The sequence below is a fragment of the Osmerus mordax genome, chromosome 22, assembly GCF_038355195.1.
Source record: "Osmerus mordax isolate fOsmMor3 chromosome 22, fOsmMor3.pri, whole genome shotgun sequence".
Lineage (NCBI taxonomy): Eukaryota > Metazoa > Chordata > Actinopteri > Osmeriformes > Osmeridae > Osmerus > Osmerus mordax.
This window is the reverse complement of record NC_090071.1, coordinates 7,771,671-7,784,164: the sequence shown is the minus strand read 5'-3', so window position 1 is coordinate 7,784,164 and position 12,494 is coordinate 7,771,671. Positions and strand designations below refer to the sequence as shown.

General features: G+C 44.7%; 2 protein-coding genes across 3 annotated transcripts; one reads left to right on the top strand and one right to left on the bottom strand.

The window, feature by feature from the left end:
- Positions 1 to 1,034: 1,034 nt before the first annotated feature.
- On the bottom strand, positions 1,035 to 6,707 carry LOC136966333 (F-box/LRR-repeat protein 3-like). Its single transcript, XM_067260813.1, has 6 exons — positions 6,468 to 6,707; positions 5,546 to 5,765; positions 5,144 to 5,308; positions 4,876 to 4,998; positions 4,586 to 4,757; positions 1,035 to 4,478 (listed from the first exon to the last, which is right to left on the bottom strand). Exons 2-6 carry the CDS (start codon positions 5,750 to 5,752, stop codon positions 3,838 to 3,840), a joined length of 1,308 nt encoding a protein of 435 aa, XP_067116914.1. The 5' UTR covers positions 5,753 to 5,765; positions 6,468 to 6,707; the 3' UTR covers positions 1,035 to 3,837.
- Positions 6,708 to 8,070: 1,363 nt separating this feature from the next.
- LOC136966089 (uncharacterized) lies at positions 8,071 to 12,463 on the top strand. Of its 2 annotated transcripts, none has more exons than XM_067260463.1 (15): positions 8,071 to 8,214; positions 8,462 to 8,621; positions 8,720 to 8,834; positions 8,931 to 8,987; positions 9,089 to 9,157; positions 9,274 to 9,309; positions 9,449 to 9,493; positions 9,615 to 9,680; positions 10,348 to 10,452; positions 10,624 to 10,668; positions 10,751 to 10,828; positions 11,238 to 11,309; positions 11,579 to 11,690; positions 11,868 to 11,970; positions 12,064 to 12,463. In XM_067260463.1, the coding sequence occupies exons 2-15, from the start codon at positions 8,588 to 8,590 to the stop codon at positions 12,078 to 12,080; spliced, it is 954 nt and encodes a 317-aa protein (XP_067116564.1). In that variant the 5' UTR covers positions 8,071 to 8,214; positions 8,462 to 8,587; the 3' UTR covers positions 12,081 to 12,463. The 2 variants fall into 2 exon arrangements, with proteins under 2 accessions (XP_067116564.1, XP_067116563.1); XM_067260462.1 differs by having other exon boundaries at positions 8,552 to 8,621; positions 12,064 to 12,462.
- The last annotated feature ends 31 nt before the right edge of the window (positions 12,464 to 12,494 follow it).

The following is a 12,494-nucleotide window of genomic DNA, read 5'->3' as shown; positions in this document are numbered from 1 at the left end:
GTGTGCAGTCAGAATCATTTGATGCTGGGATATACAGGACAATAGAGGGGGGTGCATTTCACGACAGGCTTGTTGTATTCCTTCTTGCCATGAAATGCACCCCCTGCTAACTTTGACTAGGAAAGTGTAACATGCCTGAAACTTACTGTGGTTACTCATACTACTGCCCTCAGTGTGCAGTAAGAATCATTTGATGCTGGGATATACAGAACAGACAATAGAGGGGGGTGCATTTCACGACAGAGGAGCAGACTGACTTCACACTGGTGACATTCCAGAGCTCTGGTAGTAGCCTCAGACAAGCTGAGCTACCAGCTACAGACTGAGGCTGGTTACCACCGATCCTCTCCCTTTCTCAAATGGGACTAAAACAGTCGAGTCCTTAAGATACTCATTTGTCCTCAAACTGAGCATCGGTGACTTCTCCTTGTTAAGGCCAGTTTATTGGACTCCCAACGCTTACGGGGATTGGGTCAAGCATGTGGTGATCCATCCAGGCGTTCCCACTGTCCCGCAGAGCTCCTAGGCTGCCCTGGAGCCTGGAGCATGACCCCCATCCACAGGCACGCGCTGGAAGCAGCATCTTCTCCTCCTTCCCACGCAGGGAGGGCAGACAGTGGGACAGGCGGCCCCCACCCAGGTGGTCCTGTCTGGTCTGATGTGGGGGGGGAGGGCGCTGGAGGCTGATTGTTACGATCAGGATGTTCCTTTTCTTTGTTCATCTCTGCCAGGGGTTTACGTAGGTGTCTGGCAAACAGAGCTATCACACGCTGTTTTATGTTGAACCGTCTGTCTCATTATAGGTGTGTGTGTGAACAGCTTTGAGGCCAAAGGAGCAAATCTATCAAGACTGAAGCGTTGGCCAGATGGTCAGGCTGTCAGCTTGCATTCACACGCACACAGCGTCTTGTGTGTGTGCAGAAATACCAGGGCCCTTCTAAGCCCAGTGTATGTTCAAGGTATGGATGTTCCCAGCACATGACATCTTTCACACTCAAGTTATGCGACCAAATCCCACTTTCATAACAGTGTTCTTTATTGTGCCCATAATGATGACTTAATGCAGGTTATCGCATTCACAAAAGTTTATTTAAAAAAAGCCAGAAGCAAAAAGCTGTCTATAAACTCTAAATTGGACTTAATTGGACTGCAACCTGCACAGATTAGAAATGACAGCGGAGAAAGTTAACATCAACTTTGCTAACGATTCACAATGCATTGCAGAGAAACCAGAGATATGCAGACAAAAGTTCTGAATGGTAGTTATATACATATATATCTTTGATATAAACAACTTCATTTATATTTTAAAGTGCTGGAGGGGAAAGGTACATTTTCTTTTCACACATTGCTTTCGTTGGGGTTCATTTTAGATACTGACATAAAATAAACAAAAAGGGGTTTAACTTCACAAGTGTGAACACGATTAGATATGTTTGTATTATGAGCCTCTCAAGTGCGGTCATATAGGTCATTACCACTTAACATTTATCTGTCAAAGGGCTCATGGCACAGAACAGATTATAATGAACTCTCCAAAACAAGTGAGAGAGATTGTACACGCATTTTGAGGAAAGGATCCATAACCAATCGCGGAACTACTGTTTAATGGGATGGAAAAGATGACTTTGGCGGTAACAGCAGGACTAACCACCTACAGGTGCATAACATACATTTTAAAATCACTGCCTTCCCCTAATTTCCAAGCTCTTGGATAAGAGAGGAAGGGGTCTGTATTACCAGTAAGTCTATGGATCAGTCCATACCGTCGTCACACAAAGCCTCTTACACTCGTCAGACTAAAGTCAATGTGCTCCAAGTAGATTTGCGAATAGCAGGAACTGAGTCTGGTGAAAAGCCTGCGTGTTCAACACCCTCGGGATGTTACTGATTTACTTAATAGGACCAGAAGGATTATTTAGGTGTACTTAAATCCTAACAATATTACAAAATGCCCAAATATAGATTCTAAGATTATAAAGATACAGTTCAATAGTAGAATCTGAATCATAGTCTTAAGTCCATATCCTAGCTTCTACGAGGACACACAGCTCACTTACGACAGATGTAGCAGTTTAAGCCTCAAGACGGAACACAGCGACTTCTCAACTCCAACCCCACCACTGGCTCACACAATAACACACGTTACAAAGCACAGCTCATTGTGAATGGGATGCCTCGGTCCTTAACCCTTGTGTTAATTTCGGGTCATTCTGACCCATCAGTCATTGTGACCCACCATCGTATTGCGACAACTTTACCGCATACAAAAACAAAGTGAAGCATTTTCTTTTAACCGTCGGGCTGTCTCAGACCCCCCACATTGCGAAGGTTAAAAGAAAATGCTATTTATTTGTTTTTGTATTGGGTAAAATTGGGTAAACACATGAATGGACACAAACCACTTCATATGCACTCGTTTCAGAGCAGACTAACAATGGACCATCAATCATCCTGACCACCCATACATGTTGTCTTTCAAGGCCATTTTACAGCTGTGCCGGTATACTTGGTCAAATTGGCTCCAATGCCAACGTCCAACTTGAACCCCCACATCCTTCTTTGTTCGTTTCAGAAACACTTCGTGGTTTGTCTTTTCATTCTTACAAAAACCTTCAAGATAAACTTGACTTTCACTTTCTTTTCAATTGCAACGGACGACACAAGGTCATGCCACACTTGCACCAATACATTTTTTATGTCTCGCAAACGTATATCCTTTATTTGGCGTGGCACACATTCTCATGTTTTGATTGGGTGGTCTACATCCATATATGTCATATTTACATCAACATTGAAATATCTAACAGCAAAACCCGTTCACTAGTTTCCAAACCATTTCTATTTACACAAGCTATCTATTTACACGCTTGGGACAAACATGGAGCCACACCAAAACGACAGAGAATCAGAAAAAAACCATATTCAGAGATACATCACTACTCACAATGCTATAGCCTTTGCACCAAGCTGTTCTCTAACTGGTAGCACTAGGAGCTCTGGAGCCTCCATGGTAGTGATCCAGGAAGGTGATGGAGACACCATGGTAGTGAACCAGGGAGGTGATGGAGACACCATGGTAGTGAACCAGGGAGGTGATGGAGAGACACCATGGTAGTGATCCAGGAAGGTGATGGAGAGACACCATGGTAGTGATACAGGAAGGTGATGGAGACACCATGGTAGTGAACCAGAGAGGTGATGGAGAGACACCATGGTAGTGAACCAGGGAGGTGATGGAGAGACACCATGGTAGTAATCCAGGGAAGTGATGGAGAGAGACCATGGTAGTGAACCAGGGAGGTGATGGAGAGACACCATGGTAGTAATCCAGGGAGGTGATGGAGAGACCATGCAGACTTGCTGGAGTGATGCTCTTGGATTATTTTGGTTTTACACGAAAAACGACATCTGGTCTGCCTGGTTCAACCTGACTCTGGCTATTAAATCAGTCTGTTCCACAAGACTGAGGACAGCTGTCCTCTATGTCAAAATGCCATTGATTCTTGTTAGGGTTCAACTCTGCGGAATTGTCTTGATGAGCATACAGGAAACCCAGAGTAAAATTAAAATAAGTGTATTTACATATAGACACACGTGTCCTTCTAGGTGTGGATGGAAGGTGTCAGGGGAAGTGACATCCTCCACACACAAAGGAAGTCTGACATCAACCACTGAACAACAACTGTAGAGACTGTCCTTCTAAGTGCTCCCTTGGGACGCAGAATTTAAACATAGCTGAAGAGCTGTACATACACACGCACTCACAATCTCATTATTCAAACATAAGCATGTGCACACACATTCGTACACGCACTTTATTGGGAGAGCAGTGCTCTACCAGGTGGGCATCATGTCAGGGAACCAGACCCTGCCCAGGTGCTTGGACACCTCCCAGTGGATGTCGTCCAGGCCGTAGTGATGGTCCGGCACCAGGACCTCCTCCATGATGGACAGCTGAGACAGCCTCCGGCCGCACATCTTCACAAACTCCACGAAGGCGCTGCAGGACACCTCGCACTCGCCCAGCCCGATGGCCGACAGCTGGGTGCAGCGCTTGGCGATGCGGATCAGCTCCTCGTCCAGGGGCCGCAGCCCGTTGGCGCACACCACCAGCTCCACCAGGCGGGGGCAGTGCAGGCCCACCCGGCCCAGGACGTCCTTGCTGACGGAGCGGCCGAAGTACAGGTGGGTGACGGGGATCTCGTCGCGGAAGAAGGGCCCAAACTCGTCCTCGTAGAGGAAGAAGTACATGACCAGGTTGACCTTGGGCGAGTGGCGCACCAGGGCGTCCCAGCTGCTCTTCTTGAGGGCGTGGAAGTGCTGTCCCGGGGTCTCGCTCACCACGTCGATGCGCAGGTGCTCCAGGTGCACGTGCTTCTCGGAGGACAGCGAGAGCAGCAGCTCGTCGCTCAGCAGGTGGTAGTTGAGCGCCAGCTCCCTCAGGCCGTGGCACTGGTCGGCCACGCACAGTATGCCTGGGGAGGAGCAGGGGGGGGGATGAGCATAGTGACATTTGTGGATGAGGAAACGGGGGGCTTTCAAAACACACACACATTCCCTCCCTCTCTCCCTCCCTCCATACCTGCGGGGGAGACGTGGGGGCAGCTGCTCATCTTCAGGAGCTTGAGCGTGTCGCTGTTGTTGGCCACCAGGACCTTGAGGGAGGGGTCGTCCACGGGCGTGTCGTCGATCTTCAACGAGGACAGAGACTTGGAGTTGACGAACACCACCGTCAGGGCCGAGATGAAGTGAGACTGGGATGGAGGAGACGACACGCACAAGTTCAGACACGGGGCCAAAACAGAGACCAACGAGGACCTAAAGGCAGAACCGAGAGGAGGGAGTGCCCCCAGACCGGGCTGGGCTGGGTACCTTGGGCAGCTCCATGAAGCTGGGTCTGGCTGTGGAGATGAGCCCCAGTGTCTTCAGGGAACAGTTGACCAGCTGAGAGAGGATGTCACAGGCTGCCTCTGCCGATTCTGTGCTGCTGTCCACCTGGAACACACAACACACACACACACACTTAGTTCATATCCTGACCCCCCCCCCCCCCCTTCTCCACACTCTTTCTGCTACCTCATCCACCCGCCTTCCGACCACCCTCCATATGTCCTCCGTCCCACCTCATCCTCCTCCTCACCTTGAAGCTGACATACTGCAGGTGGTTGGAGTGCTTCTTGATGATCTGCTTGATGAGGTCAGGATGCGTGGCCCTCAGGTAGGAGCTCGCCGGCTGGTTCAGCTCAAACTCAAAGCACCTCCACAACTCCGGCATGTGGAAGGCCATGTTCCAGCTGCGGCACACCTGGAGGGCGGAGGGATACCACAGGGTGAAAAGTCTGTGTAGTAGGAATATATTATTGTGATGAGGGGAAACTATGAGAGGTATAGATTACACCACATGGGCTTTTTACACATTCTGTGTGAATGTAGCATTTCTTTTCACCTTGCCCTGCTAACAATCTCTTTATGCATCTGTTTTGTAAAAAGGCACTTGGCATACGTCCCACTCTACACGTGACAGTGCATGGTGCAGGCCTACCTGGGAGGCATAAGCACGGTCCAGCAGAGGCAGGTACTGGAAGATGTGGAGCAGGATCTCCTGGGGTAGACGCCCCCAGTCCAGGCCCTCCTCTTCCCAGTCGCTCTCGTCAGAACTCTGCTTGCGTTTCCGTTTGCAGAACTCTGGAGTCCCACAGCTGGTGCCCCCTGCATCCTGCTGATCGGTTCCTCTTAGACTTCTCTTCATTCTGCCAAGATACCTAGGTTAAGTGACAACCACACCTAGTCAATAGGACATCCTGTCATTTCGATAAATCAGATATCCATAGCGTGTTAATTACAGTCATTGAGCAAATCATTAACTCTCTTCCAGATCCAGAGCGTTAATGATTTACGTTTACAACTCAATGGAAATAAAATACAAAAACACCAAATTATTTAGCCTGGCTGCCATCGGTATCAGTTATCAGCAAACTACATAGCTAGTGATAAGTCCGGTAAATATTTACATTTGCGGCCACAGTGATAGAAATGTTTTGAACGCGCCACGCACAGCCACAGCTAAGTCACAGGATGGATTTAGCTAACTGACTCATTAGCTCTGTTTACATAATGTTTTTTTTTTTTTTTTTTTTTTTACTGCACAATTTCGGAGAAATAGAATAAATTAAAACTTGACAGTGGGGTTTAAGTATATATGATAGGTTATATTCTAGATAGCAAGACTGGTGCTGTATAGTATCAATATTTAAGATTCTTACTAGCTAGCTACTAGTAGGCTAGCACTAGCTACTATGCTTGCTAGCCGAGCTACCATCTGTGGTTGCAACAACCTCGTAACTTGGATTGCTTCTGAAGAAAATTATAATTAGTCAAGCACATAAAAACAATATTAGCACTGGTCTTTATGCGATTTAAACAAGATGTTACATTCAACCAGTCCAAGCCCGTCTGATTCCTACCTGGTTCGGTGTTCAGTGGTAATGTTATAATCGAAAAAAATCTATTTATCAACCAGGGCCAACACTCGAAAATGTGTTTTGGTCTGGCCAACCTATCAAGCACATTGGGCTCCGGAACTATTGATTGACGAATTGTAGACGAAGTCAAATTGAAGATTGTAGTCGAGATCTGCTGAGTTATTTCCCCGCCAGTCGTTTGACCTACTTTCCTATGCAATTAGCCTTGTACTGGTGTGCTGCAGAGCTCTCACGCTCGCTGAAAATGGCGTTTGTTATGTTGTGGCTTGATGGTGGGATGGTACATTCTGGGGAAAAACATAAGCTACCTGCACTTTCAATACATTTGCTGCAGGGGGAGTTGTGTACCACGACAACATTCTTTTGCTAGTGTAGGCGTCTTTTTCTCAGTAATAATGGCCTTTTCATTACGCTGAGCATCATGCATGCACGGGCTTATACATTTACATTTAGTAATTTAGCAGACACTTTTATCCAAAGCGACTTACATGAGAGAGCTTTACAAAAAGTGCATAGGTCAATGTTGAACTATGCCCCAAAAACATTGCAGGTAGCCAAAGCATGAAGCATAGATTGTGAAAGGCAAATAAGTGCCAATGGGTGGAACCAGAAGAGCATGTAGTGGTTAAACAAATTACAACATGATCCTCGAAAGTGCTAGAGTGTACCTGGAGGAAAGCAAGCAACAATAATATAATTCACAGCGAATACAAGCAGGTAAATCAGTTACAACTAACCAACAAGTGCAGCGAGTCCCTCAATAAGTGGCATTGTGTTCCTGGAGGAAATAAACTAACATCTGATCCAACAAATCTTTCTTCAGTACCGTTGTACTCCCGGAACAAGTGCCTTCTCTTGAAGGTGGAGAGACAATCAGTATCTCTGATGGAGGTGAGCAGACAGGAAGAGCTTGGGTTGTGAGCGGGCGCTCTTGAGAAGTGGGACCACAGATGGTTGTCCGAAGAAGAGGTGGTAGGTGGCCGGTGGGGTGTAAGGCTGGACGAGAGACTGGATATTGAGCGACTTATATTGAGGGCCATGCCCACTTAGAGCAGGAGAAGGCCTAAGCTATTTAGACAATGCGATCAATCCAATAAAGAGGTTGATAAGGGTTTACTGTTGTCACTAATAACGACATGAGCAAACCTATGACCTGCGTCTACAGCTTTAAGTTCGGGAATTCAGAATTGATGGTGTGATAGTGCACCGTGTTGTCTTCGGACAACTCAATCTGGAAAATGATATCCCTGGAACAGAGGCAAAACTAAAAGGAAACAATAAATAGTAGCTATAGGCCTGCCGCTACACCGACTCCCAGGTAGATTAGCGTTGTGCCTAAAGTGTTGTAGTAGTCCATGTGTATTATTTTGTGTCTGTACAAGTGCCTCTTGTATTCTGCACCAGTGTTTTTCCAGTCACTCCCACAACTACACACTGATAACAGTCAGAGGGAACCGCTAACCTTCCTGGTTTAAGAAACACCAGCAGGTGTCTGTATCCGCTCTCCACCCCTCTATAAACCCTCCCTCCACGCTTAAACAAGGAGCTCCTTATCCACAAACTCAAAAGCAGGACTACAGTGTGTATGAGAGAGATGCTTGTGGAAGAGAGAGACAGACAAAGTTAGAGACAAAAGAAAGACTGTGTGGCAGTGAGCGTCTCTCTTCTCAAGCTCATCTTATATTTCAGCATATTCAGCCAGTCCATTCAGCTCTGGGTTACCCTACTGGTAAGACTACCAGCAACATTACTTTGTGCTTCAACTACTACTACTACTACTTTGAAAAAACATATACAATTATACAGGGTCTGTGTGTTTGCTTTGTTGTTTATTGTTAGTTATCTCTCTGTGTAGTTATGGGTATATTTGAAAGACAATGTATAAAGGAGAGGTTTACAAAGAGTGCAGAGTGTACAGTATGTTGACATGGTAAACACTGTCTTTGTACCTGTTTCCTCATTTCCAATGTTTACAGTATAACCTGCTCCTAAAAACAACTCAACGCTTTCCATTTGTAATGGGAACAGAGAACTCTGTATATTGATCTGTGCCAATAACAAATTAGATTCCATCGGATCGTCCCCCTCCGAAATATTCTGCAATGAATTCCTCTGTCAAAAATTCTATAAAAACGGGTAAAATTAAGATCTACACATTTTGTACCGTATTACATTTACAGTGTCAAACACACAGACACGCTCAATATAACATATTGTGTGTTTGTGTCCAACAGAACCTAAGAAAGCGAGTCCTTCCCAGGCCATTGTCGACAACCACAAAAGAAAAACCAATCTGCTACAAGACAACAGCTGGATTAGGCGTGAAAGAGATGAGGAAGACAGTGTGTAGTAAGTGTGAAAGACATGCATACAGGAGTTACATACAGTGTATGTAAAACGTGTCGGACACACTCTCATGCACACTATTCTTTTATCTCTACACAGTCCAGGCACAAACAAAGAAATTCCCAGCTACATCAAATCACCAAACAAAAGTAACAGGTAAAAGCCGTTTGAAATGCAATGTGAAATTGTATACTCAGTTTCATAATGATACATTGCCATGGAGTTTCTTTAGAAACTAATGTCTGTCTGGTGTGTAGCCATGTCACAGAGGGGAACCAATCCTGCCCTTCCAGTCCCGGCTCCTCTGTTAATGTCCTTGCCAAGAGGTAAACATACGCTCCTTAGAAATAAGATTTCTTTGTGTAACTTTTTAAACGTGTTTAATTGAAACATACCATTTAACCACATGGTGTGAATTGTCCTTGTGCCTTGGTTTGAGCAGGTTTGGTGGAAGCCAAGAGGTGATTTCCAAAGAGAGGTCAGTTCTTTCTTGAACTTGAATATCTTGAGTCATACAACAGTGTGTCTGCATCACTTCTGCTCAGTTTACACCTTGGCTTGGGAGACAGTAGACACAAGTGATTTCTAAGTTTGCCGCTATCTTACTTTGACCTCAGCCCAACACTTACCACCAAGAGCAAGACTGTCTCCTTTGGAAAAATGTAAGCCCAGTTTTTTTCAAGTGTAAATAAACATGATAGTCATTAGTAAGAAATGTTCTAGAACATATTGCTCAAGCAGACTGACTCACAAACGTTATCTGTTATTTCTCATCTCATAAAGTATCACATCAGAGTTTGGGAAAGAAGCCAAGAGCACCTGGCAAAACACGTTTCTGTCTACCACCAGGTACGTCAAGGAAGCAATTTAATTATTTTGTCTTGGTAGATTGAATGACTGAATATCATAACACCACACCACATGCAAGTGACACTTTTAGTTTTTTACAGTACATACCGTCTACATTTACATTTATTCATTTAGCAGACGCTTTTATCCAAAGCGACTTCCAAGAGAGAGTTTTACAAAAGTGCATAGGACACTGATCATAACAACGATATAGCCCCAAACATTGCGGGTAGCCAAACATGAAGCATACATTGTGAAACCAAATAAGTCCCAAAGGGAAGAACAATAAGAGCATGTAGTTAGACAAATTACAATTAAACAGCAAGAACTTCAAAAGTGCAAGAGTGTACCTGTGGAAAAAGCAAGCAACAATAATATATTTCACAGCAAGTACAATCATTTTAAGACAGTTACAACAAACCAACAAGAGCAACAAGTCTCTCAATAAGAGTCATTGTGATCCTGGGGGAAACTCCTGGGGGAAACTAACATCAGGTCCAGCCAATTCCTAACTGCCGTTGTACTCCCGGAACAAGTGCGTCTTGAGCCTTTTCTTGAAGGTGGGGAGACTGATGGACACTGATGGACACTGACTGTCCCTGATGTCTAGTTTTGTCATCTACAACAGAATCTTTCCTATGCTCACCTGTGTGCTGTGTTTTTTCAGTGTGTCAGCAGAACCGAGTTCCAACATGTCCAGCTTCAGCACCAGGGTTTTCCTCTCTTCCAGGCTGCCCCACAACAACCCTACACCCGTTAGCTACCACAAAGCGTACAGTATTTATTACGTCACAAGACAGATTTGTCATCTAAACTTACATATGGACCTAAACCTCGTTGACGATTTTATACTATAAATGGTCCACATCGTTGGGGAAAGGATCCCATACATTGGGATGAACATAACACGGCCCAACCTTATCTCAAAATAATTTACTTTCAGCTCTCCTATTATTCACACTGGAAAAGAAGTTGTGGACACTTATGGGTTAGTATGATATGGAACTATGATAGTTTACCTCTCTGTGCCTTAATATTCTAACACATCCTTATTTGTCTCCCTCCAAAAGCTCTCTCGAACACCCAACAAGCAATGGAACAACAGAATCAACCATACAAACAAAGACAAATAATCCTTCAAATCTGGAGTAAGAACTATGCTGAGCTGAAATACCCTGATAACCTTTTCCTCAAATATTGTATCTGAAACTCATTCTCTCTCTTGGGAACAGAATATTTTAAATCCACTACAAGCAGTACATCACCTATAAACTCCAAACCTGTTATTATTGAGCTTGTTGTTTTCTTGAGAGTATTAAGTAACTCAAACCAGAGAGCTAATCCGGGGGAAGGAATACGGTTTTGAGAGAAAAGGTTCACTCATGCAGAACTGGTACGCATTATCAGCTTCAATACAAACAAACTGGAATAATTGATTCCTGGTATAGTGTAAATTAGTGGTTAGAAGAAAAAAAAACATGAAGGATCTACAGTAGAAGTGAACTCAAGGTCACTTCTCCATCCTTTGATGCATTTCCTTCCTGTCTTATTTGTCAGTGAAGTGGCAGTGGAGTCCTCAGCACCTGTGTCCCTGACATCTCCTCAGGCTAACATCCCTCCGCCTATCAGGTCAGTACCTCGCTGGTTGGGAGTGGACCGGTGGCTAAAACATGTTCAGAAAACACTGGGACCAATAGCATAATAGGTCTAAATGATAATGGTTGCATCTCTATGTTTTGTAAACAATGGCATGTAGCTTGTCAGTCTCAATCACGCATTATCATTTTGAATAACTTCTCTGACTGAAACAAATATCTTTGAACAGATGACCCAGTGAGTGTGCTCCTACTGTGTGTGAATGTGTTCACTGTCAACTCTCTCCCCTCCCTTCCTCTCAGGTGCATGACAGAGAAGGGGCTGTGCTCGTACTGCTGTGAACCTCTCCCGGAGGCAGGAGCCAGGATCATCCTGGAGGACCTGCAGATCTGCAGCCACACCGCCTGCTTCAAGGTTTAGACACACCCACCCATTGAACTCCTGGAGCAGTTCTGCATACCTCTGATGCTGCAGTGACCGATTTGGGATAGACAGAGCTTGAGATGAGATGTGTATCGTGCTGTGTTCACTGATAATCTGAGTTCTTCATTTGATTGTTATCCTTCTTTCATACCCCCCCCCCCTCCCTAGTGTGAGGTGTGCTACTGTCCTCTGGGGGATCTGGAGGAGGGGAGTAGCATGTGGGTCCTCAGAGAGAAGGTGCACTGTGAGAGCTGCTTCAACACAACCAGAGGTAAGGACTTGGTTCCATGTACACTGTGTGTGTGTGTGGGGGAGGGGGGGGGGGTAAAGCTATATTCGCAACTCTTATTTTATTTTTTTACAGACAAGTGGCTTCTCTAGGAGACAAGTGTCAAGCAACACTCAACTCCCTAACACAACCCAGCTCTTCGTTCTATAAGTGACAATATTTTAGAACAATTGCATAGTGTACCTTTATCATGAATGTGCTTTTATTTGTATATTGCACTAAGCAATTGTCGAAACCACTAAATAAGTTATTCAGTCTACTTAATGATAAATTAAGTAATGCTATTGTTCATTTACCAAACATCTTTATGATTGAATGATTATACTGTATTTTATGAAAATGGAAAATCAATTACCCCAGTAATGTAAGCATACAGGTTGTCAAGTTTATTAAAATTAACATCTTTACACTTTGTACATTCCACCAACATTGGCATTGATTTACAAAGCAACAGTAATAAATATAGTATATACATTACCAGTATCTGCATATTTATAAAATACACT